This window comes from Hypanus sabinus, chromosome 8 (assembly GCF_030144855.1).
Source record: "Hypanus sabinus isolate sHypSab1 chromosome 8, sHypSab1.hap1, whole genome shotgun sequence".
Lineage (NCBI taxonomy): Eukaryota > Metazoa > Chordata > Chondrichthyes > Myliobatiformes > Dasyatidae > Hypanus > Hypanus sabinus.
The window spans coordinates 67,227,114-67,248,650 of NC_082713.1; the positions used below are offsets into that span (position 1 = coordinate 67,227,114).

The following is a 21,537-nucleotide window of genomic DNA, read 5'->3' on the forward strand; positions in this document are numbered from 1 at the left end:
TTCGAAGCCCTCAGGGAATGACCAAAAGTGGGCTGGTTGAGGGGAAGCATCCCTCCACCCTGATTGACATCTGAGACCCCGTGAGTGGGGATAAAAGAGGGTCTGTGGGAACAGCCCCTCAGACGCAGCAGAAGAAATGCTATAGAAATCCTGTAACAGTGTAATAGCGAAAGCCGGTGGAAAGCCACGTGTGTCCTTTTCCATTTGCCTCGGAATTGGTGGGCCTTGCCACAGAAGAACGGCTTTAGCTAACAACAAAGGAGAAATCAGCCCCAACGACTCTCAAAGGATCGACATCATAAAAGGAATGAGCAAGTTTTAATCCGTCTCTCTCTCCAACCAAAAGCTGCAGCTTGAATGAACTAAAGTGACTTTTATATTTCCATCGGACAATACATTATCCCCTAGACAATGATAGAGCTATTTTTTATTGATTATTATATCCGTGCTTTTAGATTTAGTATTGACGACGTATATTATATGTATGTTTGCATTGATATTATTTTTGTGTATTTTTATCAATAAATACCATTAAAAATAGTACCATCAGACTTCAACGGACCTCTCTATCTTTGCTGGTAAGTGACCCAGTTACGGGGTACATAACAAAATAGAATACAAAGTAAGTTAGAACACTAGCAGAACTACTACAGTACTATAAAACTGTATTAGTTCCTATTAGTTATTGATGGAGGAATTCAGCCTGTGTATGCTGACATGTTCTTTGGATTGACTGTATATGAACATATTCAGCATAGACAGCTAGTGCAGATAATGGACTATCTTCAAACAGTGTTTTCAGTTGTTCTGAGATATCTTACAGTTTTTTGCTCGCCAGCTATCAGTGAGAAAATTCAATGCATTTTGAACACAAACATGCAAGTGAGGTGATTTAGAAGCTGTCACTCTAAGCAAGGTGTACTGTCTAATGGCCACACAAGTGCTTGCAAGTAATGCTAATTAGAAACTGTTCAACAGCACTGTCCGGTCCCGATTAAATGGCATAGTGTCCAAATAAATGAAGGGAATCCCAGCTATTTTCTAAAATTGTTTTTTAAGAGTTTTCCCAAATAAGTAGCTGCCCTGATTAACCGATGGCCCAATTAACCAGAATGGTTTGTCAGTACAGTGCAATGTGTAAAAGACAAATTGCCAATACAAAAAACAAATAACATTACATAAATAATACTGAGAACATGAGTAGTAGACTATTGAAAATGAGTCCATAAGTTGTGGAATCTGTTCAGTGTTGAGGTGAGTTATTCATGCTGGTTCAGGAGTCTGATGGTTGAAGCATAATAACTGTTCCTGAACTTGTAGCCTCCCGGTAGCAGCAGTGAGTAAAGTGCATCATCTAGACAGTGAGGTTCCGCGATGGATGCTGCTTTTTTGTGGCAGCACTCCTTGTAGATGTGGCTCAAAAGAGATTTCCCAGGGAACTACATCGATATGCGGTGTATCTAGCTGCAGCTCCTTGATGACCATGTTAGAAATCAGGAGCAGCAGCTGGATGACCTTTTGGCTTATACGGGGGAGTGAGGAGATCATCGATCAGAGTTGCAGGGAAGTAGTCACCCCAGAGATGCAGGAAGCGAGTAGCTGGGTTGACTGTCAGGAGAAACAGAAATGTGAATAGGCAGTTAGCTCAGAGCATCCCTGTAGCCATTCCCTTCAATAAATATACTGTTTTGGATACTGTTGAGGGCTTGACCTCCTAAGGGAATGCCATTGGCACCAGGTTACTAGCACTGAGGATGGGTCTGTGGTGCAGAAGGGGAAGAGGGGAGTGGTTGTGAAAAGGGACTCAATAGTCAGAGGAACAGTCAGGAGGTTCTGTGGGTGTGCACAGGACGCCCGGATGGTATGTTACCTCCCAAGTGCCAGGGTCAGGGACGTTTCGGATCACGTCCACAGCATTTTGGAGGGGGAAGGAGAGCAGCCAGATTTCTCAGTACATAAGGAAAAGCAAAGAGATCTTGAAGAGAGAATTGAGAGAGGTAGGCAGAAAGCTGAGAAGCAGGACCTCCAGGGTAGTCATTTCTGGATTGCTATCAGTGCCCTGTGCTGGTGAGGGCAGAAACAGGATGAATTGGCAGATAAATACATGGCTGAGAAGCTAGTGCAGGGGGCAGGGCTTCAGGATCTTGGATCATTGGGATCTGGGATCATTCTGGGGGAGGTATGACCTGTACAAAAGTGACTGGTTGTACCTGAACATGAGGGGGACCAATATTTTCGCAGGCAGGTTTGTTAGAAAGGTTGGAGAGGGTTTAAACTAATCTGGCAGGGGTTGGGAACTGGAGTGAAGGGACTCAGGATAGGACTGATGGTTTTATATAAAAAAAGAGCAAAGATTGTGTACAGTCAGGCTGTCAGGAAGGGCTAGTAGATGATAGGGCAAAATTGCAGCCGGCAGGGTAAGTATCAGTGCATTAAGGATGCAGAATCAAAAAGTGTAGCAAATACTGTATCCAAAAGTGTTATATCTCACTGCATGTAGTACAAGAAATGAGGTGAATGTTCTTGTTGCACTACTACAGATTGTCAGATATGTAGAGTAATTGTGGCTGAAGAATGGTTGGTTGTTGTTAAGACCTATATGTCCAAGGTTACATGTTGTATTGGAGGGATAGGAAGGTAGGGCAGAGGGGTGGCGTAGCTCTGCTGGTGAAGAATCGCATGAAATCAGAAAGATGTGACATAGAATCAGAAGATTTTGAATCCTTGTGGGTTGAATTAAGAAACTGCAAGGTAAAAGGACCCTGATGGCAGTTATATATAGGCCTCCCAACGGTAGATACAGTGTGGACCACATATTACAATAGGAAATAATTCCTTTCAAGAAGGAGCTAGATAGGTATCTTATGGATAGGGGAATCAAGGGATATGGGGACAAGGCAGGAACCGGGTATTGATAGTAGTTGATCAGCCATGATCTCAAAATGGTGGTGCAGGCTCGAAGGGCCTAATGGTCTACTTCCGCACCTGTTGTCTATTGAAATAGAAAAGGTTTGTCAAAAGGGCAGTGTTATGATAGTAATGGGAGATTTTACCATTTAACAGTAATCAATTATGTATTTAAATGAAATACAGAATAAATAGAACACTGCCAAACTACTATACTATAAAACTGTATCAGTTCTTACAGGTAGTCCCCGAGTTACGAACGTCTGACTTACGGACAACTCGTACTTATGAACTGAGGAAGGAGAAAACCGTCCATCATAAGTTGGATCACGACGCTGTCTGCCATTTTAAGTCGTTGCTGTTGACACTGCGTTGAGTGTTTAACTTTGTATTTGGCTTTAATTTTTCTTAGTAAGATTCACCCTGACCCCCCGCACCCCCCCCCCCCCCCACCCGTTCCGGTTGGCTGGTGGTGCAGTGAGATCAGCGCCGGGCTCGAGTTTGATCCAGTGACAGACCGCTGCCATGCTGGGTTGATGTCGAGCTCAAAACTCGACCTCGTAAAAAAAAACACTGCCACCTCCAGTTTAAATTCCCACACAGAATATTGTGGAGTATCAAAATTAATACCCAAACCCAGCACAGCCCCCATTTGTTCCATTTAGCCTGTCTCAGTGCAGTGGTCCTTTGGACCCAGCGGACCTCAGGAGCCGGCGCAGCCTGGGACCCACTGCCCGCAGTGTTTCTGTTCCATTGACGGGAAGCGATTGCGATTGAAAATAAAGTGTAAATAATAAAGCGTTTGTAAAAAGGTGAAATGCCATCGGTCATTGGAAAATCGTTAGGCTACAGTCGGACAACGATAGGAATAATTTTAAAGGATAACGGATAAAGTGAGAATAATGGAACACGTGAAAGGCCCTGCCCCGATGAAAGCTACTATTATTACTAAGCACTGTAGTGGTTTAATTATTGGAATATATACTTTTCTTAAGTGTTTTAGATACATAGAAAGGTAAAATATATACTATATACTAAGACAAATGTTTGACTAACTGATGCTAAGTAATACCTGATGTACTTGTTACGACTTACGTGAAAATCCGACTTAAAGACGGTCTCAGGAATGGAACTCATACGTAACCCGGGGATTGTCTGCAATAGTAATTGGTGGAAGAATTCGTCTGTAGTAATCTTTTGATTGAAATGTAAATGAAGAAAATCAGCGCTGTCACAGAGTGTCGATAATGGACTGCCTTCATTGTGTTTCTGAGGATTGCTTTTTCCAAATTTTTATTAGCCCAGAAATGACAGATTGTACACCAGCAAAATATTACTGAGAGCATATATTTAACAAACTTTCAGCTTTAACAAACAGTTACAGTAAAAGGAAAAAAAAAGGCCTGTTATGGTTAAACCAGTCCAATGTTCACGTAAACTTTGGAGCTCATCTGGAGTAGTCAGGGGTGTACCGTTTTATTCATGCACTGGACCCATGGTTTGTGTGAAAGCTTTCCCTCAAAATCCATCTTGAGCGAACTGGCTCTCTCTCAGGAGTATTGGCCCTTCTTCCTTTGAGTCATTCATTTGCGTGAAACACTTTTTGAAATTCTCCTTCCAACAACATTTTGCGGCATCTCCCTTGTGCCACAGCTCTCACCAAAAAGACCTCAAATCAGATTACTGTTCTTCAGGAAACTCTTCCCCAAAGCTCTCTCACATCCCAGAATCCTGATTGGCTGACGATAATTCCTAAGTTGACCAACATGGCTCCTTATCTTCAGCCAAAGGTAAAACACACTTTCCAGCAGTGCGCACTGCTTGTACAGAAAACTGCTAAAATAGATAACCTCACAACATAGCAGTAGAATTCTTAACCAGGGCATTACAATTGCAGTACATGTTCTCCCCAAGAAACAAACACCCAATTTTTGTTCAGTTCATATATATTGAATGTTTGGCATGAATTTGTGGAACTGTCACAAGGCTGCATGTATCTTCTGCCATGAAGGAACTTGGTTCATAGCAGCATCACTTGCAGAGAAGTCTGAATGGTCGAGTTATATACCCTTGTTTAACTTCAAGTTGCCTTCGGTTGGCCTATATTTTTATTTAATTATACTGCGGAGTGACTTCATGTCCCCCATGCAAACTATTCAGGTTGCAAACAGTTGTCAGGAGTGAAACCCTGTTATAGACTGAGGAGCACCAGACTTGTAGCTTATGGATATGTACGAGGACTTTAGATGGGATAATTACATTTGCCAGTGTTCTGCCATCCTAAGTTTGATTCATTTATATTGTTGCCTTTGGTCAGATTGATTTGATACTATAGCAGATAAAATTCCTGGGCTTGCATCCAGAGACTACACTACTGACTTGGAAGTGTGAATTTGAATTCCAGCAATAGGGAATTTAAGTATAAATAATTAAATAAAACACCTGTATCCAAAAGATGTGCTGCTTTGGTAATTACTATTAAATTATCTTTCAGTGAAGGTTTGTGGCAAAAGAGCCAAAGGGAAGTTGATAGGCCTATGAGCAGGGTGTTAAATTAATGCGGGTAGAGGAATAGAACTGATGGGATTGTTTTGCTGGGAATGAGCAAATTGCTGATGGACTACTTTGCCTCTTTGTGTCAAAATGATTAAATTAGGCATGAGAAATAGAGTAGTCATAAAAACATGATTCACCCTGTTTCTTATTGCTGTTCACAGTTCAGGAATCAATTTTTTCCCCTCTTTGCTATCCCATTTATCTCATTCTATTTGACTTGTTGCTAGGTAGATTAATTGCTGTAAATAAACTATTTCCCTTTCTTAGCCAAGGCAACCATTTTTTTGTATCCTTTTGTCCCTCTTTATTTCCAATCTGTTGGGGACATTTCCATTGCTCTCCCTGTTCCCTTTGTAGCTTAGTGTTTGATTTCTAACTTTACCCAATTCTGATAGATCAACAACATGAAAGTCAAACTCTTCCAATTGTCTCCACATATGCCAGCCTGACTAGCCAAATGTTTCTTTTTTTGCTTTTTAATGCCTGTTTACAAATATCTGTATTGGGAGATGATCATCTGGCTTTCTCATGTCAAGTGACACTTGAGTGTCACTTCAGTGTGTTTGTTGTTCAACTATTTTCTGAAATGACATAGGTGGCTAAGGGCAAAAGGCAGAAAAATTGTTAATTTTGCTTGTGAATCATTCACTCAATGAACATATGGACGGGGGAAAATGTTTTGAGGTGTTTCCAAATTTAACCAGTGAGCAATTGCTGCAAATGTGCACTCCCAAACTGGACTGAGCAAATTGATGTCGGAGTGTATCTGCAAGTAAAAAGATTTGTAACTTTCTCTTCAGAGTTTAACTTCTAAAGAAAGTTTTAGGCAATTATGTGGTGTAATGTCACAGATAAGAATTGATGACACTTATCTACCAAATCGAGGCCAATCATTCTTCAAATACAGACTTATCAAAGATATGCAATACCAATGACACAGTACAGTAGACATTTAGATTGTGTGTGTGTACCCCTACTTGTTATTTTTTGGGGGGGGCTTATATGGAAAATATTTTTTCCTTCCCACCATGGATGAAAAAGAATTAAGGTAGAAAGGGAAATTCTAATTTATTATGAATGCACTTGCATCTAAGTTAATTGGGTAAATTTATGTTTGAGTCACTTATTTTGGGGAAATGAGCTTGTGAAATCAAGGAGATTGTATTTTTGATCTTTTGTTAACCATTTAAATCTGATGACCATGGGCCAGGCTTTTTTGGAACCTAATGAATGCAGTTTTCGAAGGAAAGTGAAAATGCCTGATCTGGCAAAAGTACCCATTATCTGTAATGCTTGGGGCTAGAAGTGTTTTTGATTTTTGATTTTTTTTTGGACCTTGGAATATATGAGGCAGCTTGGGATTGCCATTATTTCCGACTGAATTTGTTGTCCCAGTAAGCAGTCTTTGTCTTGCAATTCTTAATCACACATGTACTTGACAGTAAAAATTATCCCGTCTTTAAAATGATATAATGTGTGCAGACTAATAAAAGCAGCACAGCAGCTTTGCGTGAATACCTGAATCAAATGTTGAACAAACAGCAGGCTTTTAGTCTCCACCAATGGTGCCATCTTGTGGATAAAAGTTTGCAGTCCACTTGTTTTAGGTTTTTTGTCAGGTATAAGAACAATCAATCAACTTTGTAGACATGGCCTGGTGTTAGATTTTTGTGATAAGCAGATGCTTTAAAAAAATTAATGCCTTTCCTTTTAAATTTCTGCAACCAGCCTGCTGAATATTTACAAATTACCTTAAATTTTCAGTTGGCTGTGAGAGATCTTTGCTTGTTTAATGATCAGCACATCGTTAAGTGGCATTTGTTCACTCCAGTAACAATACATGATCAAGAACTTCTTTTTGCTTTATGCCGTGTTTTTCTATTTTTCATTAATTTCTGCCCATTACATATATGTAAGGTTACTTTTCAGAGCTGTCTGTGGTGCATTGAGACCTGCACATTGTCTGGGAACCTCTCAGCATCTTGTGGAATTTTCCATTTGCGACAGCATGTCAGCACTTAAAAAAAGATTTCGGTGGTTTTTGGATTTTGGAATTTCAGATTATTTCAACCAGTACCATTCATGCACTTTGTGTGTCTGAAGGAAAATAAGTGCTTTCCATTGTGCTGCTTTTCTTTGGTCTTCCAGCATGTCCATTTTCCAGAGACATTTTTCATCTTTTCTAAAGTTCTACCTATCATTATCCACAGCCACCTTAGATTGCTGGAATATTTTCCAACTTGCAAGTTTAAAGCTATGCCTTGGTTGTGGCTGATTTACTCACTGTCGAATGAGATAAGTATAGTGATGTTGAAGATGAGAATATTGATCAAGTAAAAATTGTTAGACTTGGTGTTTGCTTCAGCTTGTATTTGGTATAGTTAATTCACTTGGATGATGTGACTACTGCTAATGTAATGCATAATTTTCAAGGTGAAATTTATATTTAGTTATGTTTTTGAGAATAATGTTGGCTTCTGTCAGGATGCTTTGAGAATGAACATTGTATTTAATTTGTTCTCTTAACAGGAAGACATGAATCTCAATGAGGATCGTAAAGTTCCCCTCAGAGGGAAAGATCTGACAACAAAAAGAGAAATGGTTGTTCAGTACATATCTGCAACTGCCAAATCGGTAAGACCTTCTTAAAACTAAATTTGTCACTTTTTGGACAACATAATAGTTGCAGTTAAATGTTAGCTTAATTGATCTGCTTGCTTTTGATGAACTGCAATCCATGGTTGCTGCCTGAATCTGTCCTCTTTCATGCTTAAGCCTGCTTGCCTGATCATGTAGTTTTAGAAATGTCTTCTACCATGAATAAATGGATGATGAGGATTTGGTGTCCATCACTCAACATAATCTGAAATGTGATACTTTTACTCCTACCAATAAGTTGTACCTCTAGCATCTTCTGCCTTGGCGATAATACAAGTGATTTGTGAATCTTGGGTGGTGTGCTTTATGCTTCCAGTTATCCATTCAGTCCAGTTGCACTTCTCACATGCAAAATGTAATTTCAGTTGATGAATTTAATGGTTATTTTTGTTAAAATCAGGCAAGTACACACTGAAGTTAGTTACTGTGAAATTATTGAGCAAAGTGGATCTGAGTTTTACCCAAGAATTATTCCTGTTTTTTTGAAAATTTTTATCTTACAACCCAGTAAATGTTTACTGTTGTGACACTCTAGTGGCATGAATTGCACAACACAAGATTCATAACAGCATAATAATTGATTAAGCACCACCCAAAACAAAATTGAGGTATTTTCAAATGGCATTTGCATTAAACATCTTCATGATTTTTGTTTTGAAAGAAGCTGAGTCTAGTATCAGATTTCCCAATATGCAAGTGGGACAAGATTGTGGTGGAACTGCTGTCTCACAGCTTCATCTACCCAGTTTTTAGCTGGCTTGTGCAATTTTTATGTTCCTCACAGCCATGTGGTTTTCTTCTGAATTTTAGGCTTTCCTCCCATATCCTGTATGTGTGTGAATTGCCAGACTTATTAGGCACTGTAGGGATATTGGGAAGTTAATGGCGATGTGGGGAAAATGAAATGAGTGTAGATTTTATATATATATATATATATATGGACATTTGATGTATCAGTAAGTTGATGGGCCTGTTTCTATGGTGTATTACTTTAAATGTGGAATGTTGCTGAAGTAAAATAAGTCATAACAGTTGTTTTTGGTATCCAAGAATAGAAATATATTGCAAGGGATAACCAAAGTTGCTGCAAGTGTGAACACTCACATTGAGCGTGAGGTGTATTCTGATATTTTTCCATTTTTGATTTAATTCAGTTGGTAAGCAAATGCTTTGGGAGCATTTCAGTTGTTCCTTGGTTTGTAATTTTCCAAGCAACCAAAATGTGCTGGGGGTTGGGATACTGATAGTTATTTTAATAACTAGAAAGAATAATACCCATCCACCTTATATATAAGTGCATGTTTCAATTACTACAGTGAGAAACACTTTCATTCTTTTTTATATATAAATAACTAGCTAAGTGTTTACTAACTTTTTAAAGCAACTCTTCAAATTGAGATTTTTAAAAATATTAAAACATGCTCAACTTCCCACAGGCACAGCTAACCCATGCAACAAAACTAAGTGGTGTACGATCTGGAGGCAATAATCCAGAATTTTTGAATACTATTTGCTCAGAAAAAAGTAGTTTCAGTTCATAATTAATTTTGTGTTTTCATATTGATTTGGATCTGTTTTGCTCTTCAGCTGATTTAAAGTACTTCATTACTACATGCACCTTTGCTTTACTAAAATGGCAGAATTAATGCTGCTGTCTATATTGCTGTAAAGAGTTCCTAACCTATGCCTATGGTAAATATTTTTAATCAATCCTCATTACTGCATACAGGATAGGAATATCAGTTTTTTGTCACACTGTTTCTCAGGTTTACCTATATGTCATTGTCAGTATACTTTTGAAATCCTTTGTTATGGCAAAGACAATTAGATTCATGCTTTCAATGGGTTTGTGACCTATGCATATTGCTGTTGATGGACCATATATTTGTTGAAATGGGTAGATGCATTTATATGGAATCATAAGCTGTTTGTACATTTACATTCATATTCAATAAAATCATGATAGCTTAATGCCAATATTGCAATTTTGATATCCTTTTAAAAAACAAATTGTTTTGAGTTAAAAAATTATAGAGAAAACAGTGTTCATTAGAAAGAAGCAATGTAGAATTGTTCTTCAGTTACAATTTTAAATAAGAAAGCATGGTTTTTACATTCAAGTTAAAAAATATTACTTGATTTTCCTTCAGCCGAGAGGATCGAACCAGTTAAATACTATTGAAAAATTCCATTAAATTTCACGAGTGTAGGATTGCAGGGAGAATGTACAAACTTCACTCAGATAGCTTCAGAGCTCTGATCACTTGGATTTCTTCCCACATCCCAAAGGTGTGCTAATTGGTAGTTAAATTGACCACTCTATTACCCATATTTGGGAGAGTGACAGAAAAGTGATGTTGATGGATGTGGATACTGAACGAAGTGGCCACATCAGTATGAAGTTGGTTTTGTTATTAAAATAAAATAGTTTTCTATTCAGTTGTTAAGTGAAACCTATCACAAATTTGCAATAGCCTCAAAGGTCTATAATATATGAGCACCTGCCCTCCCCTCACCCTTTCTCGCTTATAGTTTTTGATTGTATGTTGAATGTTGCTTTTATTGAAGCAGGCTGATATTGCGATTTTTTTTATAAGCTGTCTCAGATGGCTTCAAATTCCTAAACCTACTTTTGGAAACATGCTAGCATCTTTCTCCATTGGTCAGATTTTGCTTTCTTTGCTTGCTTTCTTGATGTTTTGTGATTTTATTATCCCAAGGTATCTGTGCTGCCTTTGCTGTAATGCATTAATAAAATGTCAAAAAAGCATGATTGGAAAGGAATCTGTCTGGTTTAGGGTTAATCTTACTATTTTAGTACCAGGCAGGCATACACTGCAACTTGTATAGGTTGTAAATTGAATTTAAAATTCAATTTCATTTTTGTGAGTGATTTGTGTTTCAGTGAACTAACTGTATAATGTTATTGTCCAATAAAGAAATATGAATTAACCTTGTGAAAAGCACAGATAGCTCAGAGATCTTTATGCAAATGTCTGAATATATAATTTGAAAAATGCAATTTCAGGGAATACATGATATCTGTTAAACAGCAATGTACTGTAGTGTATTGATGATCACTCGTGCATTTTGACATAGGTAAGATATATCTGTATAGTCATATTATAGCAATTAACACAGTTCGGCAGTTTTTTTGTAAAATGTTACCAAGGTGTCAGCTGAGCTCAACATTGATTTTTTTTCAAACATTGGAAGTAGAGTGATTAATAGTATAATAATATTCATTCATTTTGTGAAATTCAACACTTCATTTTGTATTATAAATGCACACTTTTTAAATTCTGACATTAATGTATTAGGAAAATGAGTTACCCCTCTGGCTGTTCCTTCTCAACTAGGGCTTGGCTAATGTGGAATAATGTGATCACTAATGCAATAGCTGTACCCACCTTGCACTGTGTGTGAAATTATTTGTAGCCATCCATGTCAATATAATTGACTGATATTCTTGCCTTATACCAGTTAATTTTGTAATTAAAAAGTAGTAAAGATATTTCTCAGTTTGTCCCAGAGGATGAAATAGAATTTCAAATATTACAGAATCATATTTATTATCAGTGAAAATGAAGTGAAATATATTATTTTGAGGCAACAGTACGGAGCAAAGATTTGAAAACTCATACATTACAAAAATAAATAGTGCCAAACTAAAGAGAGATGGTGTTCATAAGTTCAGGGACTGTTTGGAAATCTGGTGGTGGAGGGGAAGAAGCTGTTCCTAAATAGTTGAGTGTGGGTCTTCAGGCTCCTGTATCTCCTCCCTAATGGTGGAAATAAAAGGGTGTTCCTCTGGTGATGATTCTTAATGATGGATGACATCTTGAAGATGTCCTTGATGATAAGGAGTGTTGTGCTTGTGATCAAGCTGGAAGAGTCTGATCTTTTACAGCCTACTGTGATCCTGTGCATTGAAGGCTCCATACCAGACTGTAATACAACCAGTAAGAACACTGTTGGTGGCATCCGTCGGTCTCAAGAGACCATGGATCTGCGCCTGGAGTTTCCAGGGTGCAGGCCTGGGCAGGGTTGAATGGGAGACCAGCAGTTGCCCAAGCTGCAGGCCTTCCCCTCTCCATGCCACCGATGTTGTCCAAGGGAAGGGCACTAGGACCCATGCAGCTTGGTACCAGTGACGTCGTAGTGCAATGTGTTGTGAAGTGCCTTGCTCAAGGACACAAACACGCTGCCTCAGCTGAGGCTCCAACCAGTGTTACTTCAGGTTACTAGTCTGATGTCTTGCCCACTAGGCCATGCAACACTCTTTCTCTGCAATTAAGCAGTCTTAACCTGTTAGCTGTTTGGCCTTGACTGTAATTGTAAGCCTTTAGTGAAGAACTCAACTTGGCTTTCATGATCCATAAACTTTGTTACAACTCAAAATTCAAATTACGTTGATGCCTTTCTTTCCTGAAGCCAGTAAGAGTTGCTAATATCTATTACTTTTGATCCTTTATGATAACTTGGACTGAAGTTAAGCTATCGAGTCATTGGTTTTCCACCTCTGGCATGTTTTATAATAAAGGCACCACATCCAGTCTCCCTCTTATCCTTAGGAATAGTGCCATTTTCAATACTTGGCAATAAAGGTAAAGTCATTCAATTTATCTCTGGAAGTCATGGTTTAATCGTGGGCTAGACCAGTATAGATATGTTATACATTGTTTCACAAAGTAAAGAGCCACAATGTGTTCTGTCTAATCCACTTCCTGTGCTCTTCCATATTAATTTCTTTATTCTGTCGCTCCTCATAACATTGTCCTCTCTTCTGCCAAAGGGATCGAATAGGTCCTCTGAGGTGCCACAATAGCATAGTAGTGTGACGCTATTACAGCTTAGAGTGTTCTGGAGTCTGAGTTCAATGCTGGTGCTGTTCCGTAAGGAGTCTCTGAATATCCTCCCATGGAATGCATGTGTTTTTCCTGGGGCTCTGGTTTCCTCTCACAGTCCAATGGTAATTTAATTGGTCAGTGTAAATTGCCCCGTTATTAGGTTAGGGTTAATCAGGTTTGTTGAGGAGTGTGGCTCGAAAGGGCAGAAGGGCCTACTCAGCATAGTTTCATTAAAATAAAAATTAATAAAATTTTTAAATACAATTAATAAAATGCAGTAAATTGATTTAAGCTAATACAAACAAAAATTAAAGGTCCAGATAAAGTTCTTATTCAAATTCATTAAAAACTTTTAATTAATAACTTGTATTAAAATGAAATTAAGATCAATTAGTCTCATATTTTTGTACAACCATGCATGACCATGGTTGTGCAGAACACACTGATGCATTTAGTAGAGCTAGCCAGTTCTCCAAAGAATTGCAGATTAGCTATCAGTATGTTCCACTTCGCCAATGATATTTAGTATTGGACCTAGGTTTGCTAAGCATTTCAAATGGTATCCTGTTTTCTTTCTTATAGCTCAGGCTATTTTTGACTTTCATGTGGCATTTAAAGCTTCCACGAAGTAAACTTTATAAAATAAACAAGCTAAGTTGATTTGTTTGTGATGAACTCCTCTTACTGATATCAGATTGGCAATAGTGAGCAGCAAAAGAAAAGCTTAATTAACACACCTGACATTTTTTGATTCAATAAAGTGTTTGCATAACATACACGTGGAAAGAAAGTATCACAATTGAAGAAATCAAGATTTGAAATTGGCTGTACTAGTTGATATTTTATATGTACACTCAATTTCTGATCCATTTTATGGGTCATTTCTAAAACTGAAATTGGTTTGGATTTGGTGAACACTTGAATAGGAAACTGCTTTTTTTCTGGAAGTAACTTCAGTCATATACATAAACAATTATTCTAAATTGTGTTCAATAAAAGTGAACATGGAGGATACATGTGAGATTATCGCATGATCTCAATATTGAGGTTATATGTAGTGTTGGGTTTTTTGGATTAAAGTTTTAAACCATCAAATGGCCACATATATGCATGAAAATTGGTAACATTTTACTGTGAAACCTGCTGAAATTAAAATAGGAAATAGTCAATATGTAATATTTTCTAAATCAGATCAGCATGATAAGTTTCTTGTTCAGAATTACTAATGCTTTAACTAAACTGCATTGTGATTAAGCATTGAAAAGCTGTGCTCACTAATAATTTTGCTATTTTGTTAATTTTTTTTGCCCCTCCCAACAATATTAATTTACACTGCATTAACCACTGCATTCAGATAACCGGAAGCAAAGTGTCGGTGAGTACTATTAATTAGTTTCATTTATTCTTGGAACAGCCTGTTATGGGCTTATTGATTAAATATTAGTTGGAAGTTATTCAGTAACTATAAATAATTGGATGAATTTGACCTATCGTTAGTGTTTGAGATTCACTTGGAAATAATTGGTCCTGGTGCATTGGAAATTTTATTATGGGGACGTGCATTTGGATTATAATATAATTATAAGGCATCATTTATTGCTGATGTTTATCATTATTGCAGCTGCGATTGAGAAGTTAATCAAAACTGTTTTAAACATTTTTTTATGTTTGTATGTATTTTAAGGAACAGCTTCATAATTTCTTTCATCATTGTTTAGTCTCATTCATTTCTGAGGTAAATCCTTGTCTTCATCAACTCAGTTTAAACAAACCATGATCCTTCAGGTATGGGATGAGAGAGATACAGTTTGATCTTTTTCCCTTGTAAATTAAAGTTTTTTTTTTGTCCGGATGTTGCTGCATTTCTTAATACAATTGTAGGAAATGAGCAAATCTGAAAGCCTCAATCTTAAAGCTACTGGGAGTCTGCTCTTGTATCCTGTGCCAGGTTACATCTACTGTTGGGTTCAGAAAACCATTCAATGGAATGAGCTTTGCTATGTTCTTGCGGACATAAACACAGAAAGTTGCGGAAATTTTCAGGATGTGTTGGAACATCTGTAGAAAGTCACGAGTTAATGTCTTGTCATGGAATTGTCTTGCAATAAAATGTTAGCTGTATTTCTCGTTCCACAAACTACTTGTATATAAGAATAAGTTATTTCCATTATTTGATCTTGTTTTCAAACGTGTGTATGATTTCATTATTTTATTTCTTGATTTGAAAGCTCCAAATGTTAGTTGACTTGACAAAGTAAATGGAATGAGGTTTCCTTGTGAGGTAATTTGATGGATCGAAGTAACTGGATAATGATGGTAAGTTTTTCCTTTTCAGCTGTAGTTGGAATCAGTTAAATTCTTTGTTATAGGGTCCTGAGGATACTGAGTTACTGAGTAGTTTGATTTTTGGCGATAAGTATATGAACAGTTACAGGGATAGGTGATGAAAAATTGACTTCATAGATCAATTTATGATGCTGTTGAATGGAGGAGTGAGTTTGAGGAGTTGCTTGCTCTATTTGAAAATAACGTGTGTTTTGCACATAAGATCATAAAGCTTTGATAGATTTTGATCTTATATGCAAAACTTTGATCTAGCCACATAGGGCAGCAAAAATGCCTTTCGCTTCTTATCCCTTCCTTAATCACTAACCTATTAAGTACCACCTGCATCTGCACTGTGGAAAATCCCTTATTGGCTATCTATAAAACTGTGCAGAGATGGCAATAAAACTTTCCAGAAATTTAATAACATCCTCTTTTTGGACATACCTGTCTTCTCGATTTCAACCAGTCTTTAAACTGCAGTTGTGCCATTTGTATCATCGTTCTCTCCATCCCTATTGGCTCGTTACACTTTGATCACATCCTTTGGCCCTTCAGTCTCTGATAGCTGAAACTGCTGTATCAATGATGGATATCAGTAGTTATTCTGCAGCAGGTCACAGCAAGGCAACTTTGTTTCAGGTTCATAGGCAACAGTTCACATTCCATGCCACGAAGGAAGATTGTCAGAATAATCTGACAACCAGTCTCTTTGATCGATCTACATACAGGAAGGTTTGGGCTGGTCTCCATTTGAATAGCTGCAAGGCCCTTGCCCGGGTAGCACACCCTCACAAACTATCCTTTCAATTACTGACCTAATCACAAAAAGAGCCCAGCTCATTTGTGTTCACTCCCTATTCTGGCAAGGGTGGCTGCCTTTAGACACTGTATGCATTGTTTTCTCTCTGTCAGTCTATCTTGCCATTGAAGTTGTAGAATGATGAGGGGTGGAATCTTATTTCTCTGCCATAACTCTGATCCCCTCACATCTATTTTCCCAATATCTTTTCTTCTGATCTATGTACAATGGAATGCAAAAGTTTGGGCACCCCTGGTCAAAATTTCAGTTACTGTGAATAGTTAAGTGAGTAGAAGATCAACTGATCTCTAAAAGTTGTGAAGTTAAAGATGAAACATTCTTTTCAACATTTTAAGATTAATGTATTATTTTTGTTTTGAACAATTTTAGAGTGGGGGAAAAAGGAAAGGAGCACTATGCAAAAGTTTGGGCACCTCAAGAGATTTGAGCTCTCAGATAACTTTTACCAAGGTCTCATGCTTTAATTAGCTTGTTAGTGCTATGGCTTGTTCACAGTCATCGTTTGGAAAGGCCAGGTGATACAAATTTCAAAGCTTTATGAATACCCTGACTCCTCAAACTTTGTCCCAACAATCAGCAGCCATGGGTTCCTCTAAGTAGCTGCCTAGCACTCTGAAAATTCAAATAAATGATGCCCAAAAAGCGGGAGAAGGCTATGAGAAGATAACAAAGCGTCTTCCTCAGTTTGTAATGTAATTAAGAAATGGCAGTTACGAGGAACAATGGAGGTCAAGTTGAGCTCTGGAAGACCAAGAAAACTTTCCAAGAGAATTGCTCACAGGATTGCTAGAAAGGGAAATCAAAACCCCTGTTTGACTGCAAAAGAAGTTTTAGCAGACTCTGGAGTGGCGGTGCACTCTTCTACTGTGCAGCAACACCTGCACAAATATGACCTTAGTGGAGGGGTCATCAGAAGAAAAGCTTTCAGCGTCAGAAGTTTGCAAAGGAACATCTAAACAAACCTGATCCATTTTGGAAACAAGTCCTGTGGACTGACGAAGTTAAAATAGAACTTTTTGGCTGCAATGAGCAAAGGTATGTTTAGAGAAAAAAGGGTGCAGAATTTCATGAAAAGAACACTTCTCCAACTGTTAAGCATGGCTTGTGTTGCAGCCAGTTCCATGGGGAACATTTCATTGGTAGACGGAATAATGAATTCAATTAAATACCAGCAAATTCTTGAAGCAAACATCACACCGTCTGTAAAAACAAAAACTGAAGATGAAAAGAGGATAGCTTCGACAACAGAATAATGATCCTAAATACGCCTCAAAATCCACAATGGACTTCCTCAAGAGGCACAAACTGAAGGTTTTGCCATGGCCCCCACAGTCCCCGACCTAAACATCATGGAAAATCTGTGGATAGACCTCAAAAGAGCAGTGCATGCAAAACAGCCCAAGAATCTCACAGAACTAGAAGCATTTTGCAAGGAAGAATGGGGGAAAATCCCCCAAACAAGAATTGAAAGACTCTTAACTGGCTATAGAAAGCAGTTACAAGCTGTGATACTTACCAAAGGGGGTGTTAGTAAGTGCTGACCATGCATGGTGCCTAAACTTTTGCTTCGGACCCTTTTCCTTTTTTGTTATTTTGAAACTGTAAAAGATGGAAATATAAGAAAAAGTAATCTTGCTTAAAATGTTAAAGAAATGTGTCATCTTTAACTTTATGCCTTTTGGAAATCAGGTCATTTTTTACTTGCTTAGCTATTCACAGTATAAAGAAATTTTGACCAGGGGTACCCAAACTTCTGCATGCCACTATAGCTACCATTAATTTCGGTGTATAAGCTGAGAATTTGTCCCTAAATTTTGGTCCTAAAATTAAGGGGTCAGCTTATACAGAGAGTGCAAACTTTGGAAAAACAAATACACGGATTACAGATCGTATTTATTGGCTGCTTTTGAGTCAAATTCACTCCACTGTCGACACTTGAATTCTTTAAATGGTTTGTTTAAACTCACATCCAGTGGCTGGAGCATGGATATCAAACCACTGGGGATGACTGCAGTATCCATATTTTCAGCTTTCAATGCTGCTTTTGTCGCACCTGACAAGTGCGCTTTGAACATGTCCCAGACAAGTAGTGACTTTTCCTTCTTGAAACCTTCAGGACGTCAACGCCACACCTCTTTAACCCACTTGAAGTAACCCGCTTCGTCCATCCAGCAGCGTTCTTGAACGTAAACAACACCCCGCGGGAATTTTCTGAGCCATCTTTGTTTTTTGTCTCAACTCAAGATCACGTCTATTTATAAATTGGGTGCAGCAACTTCGTGAAGCTTTGAAATTTTCACTGACCTCACGGTTTTTTTTTTCCCGGCCCATTTCAAAGCTTGAACTCGAATCATTTCTCTGGTAACAGTGTGTCCAGATGATCGGTGATGATTCACCCACTCTGAAACTTTTTCTTTGAGTTCTGACCACTGGCATGTTTTCCCACCCTTTGCACATTTCATCTTTGGCATTTCCCTAAGCATGTCCTCTGCCTTTCACACTCCCACTTGTTTCTCGTTTACACTAAACTTAGCAGCTGTAGAATTATTCGTTCCTTTAACAAAATCAACAACTTTCAGCTTGAAGCCAGCATCATATTGCATTCATTTTAATCTTTTGTACATGGTGGTTGCAAACTCAATACAGATTACTCATACTGATCCCGCCACCCCGTGTTATGTTTTAATGAGATTACTATGGGCGCTAAATGGTCTCACGGGGATTACATTTCAGAGGATTCTTTACCATTGGGAACCTAATCCAAAACTTCCCTCCCTGATTTATTTATTAAGAATTTGCTTATAACACTCTATAATGTGTAGCCCTGTTTTCTTAGCAGGTACTGGTTCACAAAATTTCCAGGTTCCGTATCTGGCAAAGCTAAGTACCGGGCATATGAGATCTTATGATTTTTTTTCTGGTTAAATCAAAACCCTCTATAAAAGGGAAAAGTCACTTTTTTAACCTTGAAAATGGGGGTCGTCTTATACTCTGGGTCAGCTTATACACTGGAATTTACAGTAATCATCTACCTTCCAGGGCCAGCATTCATTACTAAGTGTCCTTATGTTTTAATGCGTTAATCACTGCTTGCTGTCACACTCTGCCTTCTGCGTTCACTTTCCCATTCCTTTTCATTCGCAGTCTTCAATCAGGAGGTTGATGGTTGTTACTTAAATTTCTTGTAGCGAGATTGTTAATGGGCTGACTCACTTGCTCTACCTTCTTCCTCTGGTTCTCTGTGGTCAGCAATGGTGAACTCTCATTTTACCTGACACATCCTGGACTTCAAGAACATTGTACATTTGCATTCTAGGAGACAGGAATGACCTGAATCCTGGTCCTGCTCATTTGCATTTTATGAGACACATGCCATGACTATATCTCAACTTTCCCAATTTCCCAAAATGCCAACTTCTTTCTGAAATGTGGGAATCCTGTATCTGGAATAGAGACACTCGTATTTCCATCGTCTTAACCTGGATTTCACATGGCCGATATGGAACCTGGATTTCTCCCTCCTAACCCATTTCAAAGCAAAGGAATAAATAAATATATGCAAAACATAGATCAGACAAAATAAAAGTTAATGCATGCACTTTTCTTCTTTCTGAAGCTTCAGTGAAATGAAAAATACTTGGAACATACAGTTAACACACATTAAATGCATTCTAAAGAACAGAGAAAAAGAAAAGATAGATGAATGTGGTCCCCACACTCTCACACTCAGCTCCTTGAAGAAACTGCCTCTGAAGACGGCCTGAAAATTCATTTCACATTAAATAACACTCTTCCTCTGGATTAGTTGAAACACACTGCAATGCAGATTTAACAACCACATCACAGATTTAGCAGCCATTCACTCATGCATATTCTCCCTCTAGCACTCTCAAGTGAATACATGAATGTCTACACCTCACACAACACTTTTCAGCCTCAAACCATTCACACTTTATTATGGGGGGAGGGGTGCAGGACAAATGATCCCTCTGGGTGATTTGGGAAGGAGATACCCTTTGCCTGACGACTCCTTATCAAGTGCAGACACTGTGGATTTCCACTTTCACCTCATGGAAGTCCACCTTGTCTGACCAGTCTACTGGCGTCCTGTTGCCCGCCAGTAGGTTAGCAAGACATCCAAATCATTCACTGTTGTTGGTTCACCCCAGTAATCAACACTTCTCATGTGAGGGGTTCACTCTTATTTTTTTGCCTTTATATAGGTTAATCTCCTGTCAAATCACAAAACGCTACTCTGTGTCAATTGTGTGAAATCATGTGTGCAGGTTTGGTGACTGGGAACAGCAGACACTCACTGTTAGTAAATTATCTATTTATTTAAAGATCAAGCCAAACGATAAACATTCAGTAAACCATTTGAGTTAAACTCAGTTACAAAAACATATCTAAAATGTGTGCCCGAGTTCCCTCTTAGTGCAGCATACATCCACTGTTTCCGTGGCACCAACCAAAAATTGCTCCACGGTGCCCCAGAGAGCAAACGTGATCACATGCTTTCAACGCACTAGATTTGTACTCTGCCGTCGCTGTGACATCATCAGCTACACCGCAGCTAGTGGGAGGGGCTGCCCCACTCCTTAAATAGGCAGTCCCTAACTTAGCACAGGGGAGACACTTTCGGTGAACAAGCCATCATTTCAACAGTTGTGGCATTGTTGCTACTGCTTTGGGATATGATTGACTTGGAGATCTGGAGAAGGTAAATAATGGGGAAATGAGGATGTAACTGGTGAGTGAGTGTGGGCCTGCCTTTTTGTTGGCTTTGTGGAACAGTCCATGTTCCAAGGCTATACCGGTATCCATCCCCCTCTTTTCCTTCGCTACATCGACGACTGCATTGGCGCTGCCTCTTGCACGCGTGCTGAGCTCATCGACTTCATTAACTTTGCCCCCAACTTTCACCCTGCCCTCAAATTTACCTGGTCCACTTCCGACACCTCCCTCCCCTTTCTTGATCTTTCTGTCTCCATCTCTGGAGATGGCCCATCTACTGATATCTACTATAAGCCTACAGACTCTCACAGCTACCTGGACTATTCCTCTTCCCACCCTGTCTCTTGCAAAAAAGCTGTCCCCTTCTCACAATTCCTCTGTCTCCGCTGCATCTGCTCTCAGGATGAGGCTTTTCTTTCCAGGACAAAGGAGATGTCTCCCTTTTTTAAACAAAAGGGCTTCCGTTCATCCACTATCAACTCTGCTCTCAAACGCATCTCTCCCATTTCCTGCACATCTGCCCTCACCCCATCCACCCGCCACCCCACTCTGGATAGGGTTCCCCTTGTCCTTACCTACCACCCCACCAACCTCCAGGTCCAACATATAATTCTCCATAACTTCCGCCACCTCCAACGGGATCCCACTACCAAACACATTTTTCCCTTCTCCCCCCTTCTGCTT

At 38.8% G+C, this 21,537-nt stretch overlaps 1 protein-coding gene across 4 annotated transcripts in view; it reads left to right on the top strand.

Annotated features, from left to right (window-relative positions):
- The window catches only part of diaph2 (diaphanous-related formin 2), a 615,614-nt gene that overhangs the window by 75,129 nt on the left and 518,948 nt on the right, over nt 1–21,537 (top strand). For 3 of the 4 annotated variants that reach the window (XM_059977309.1, XM_059977314.1, XM_059977313.1), the window contains 2 exons: nt 7,993–8,097; nt 14,326–14,346. In XM_059977309.1, the coding sequence (XP_059833292.1) occupies nt 7,993–8,097; nt 14,326–14,346 (126 nt within the window). The remainder of the gene's footprint in view (nt 1–7,992; nt 8,098–14,325; nt 14,347–21,537) is intronic. The other variant, XM_059977312.1, reaches the window with a different exon arrangement.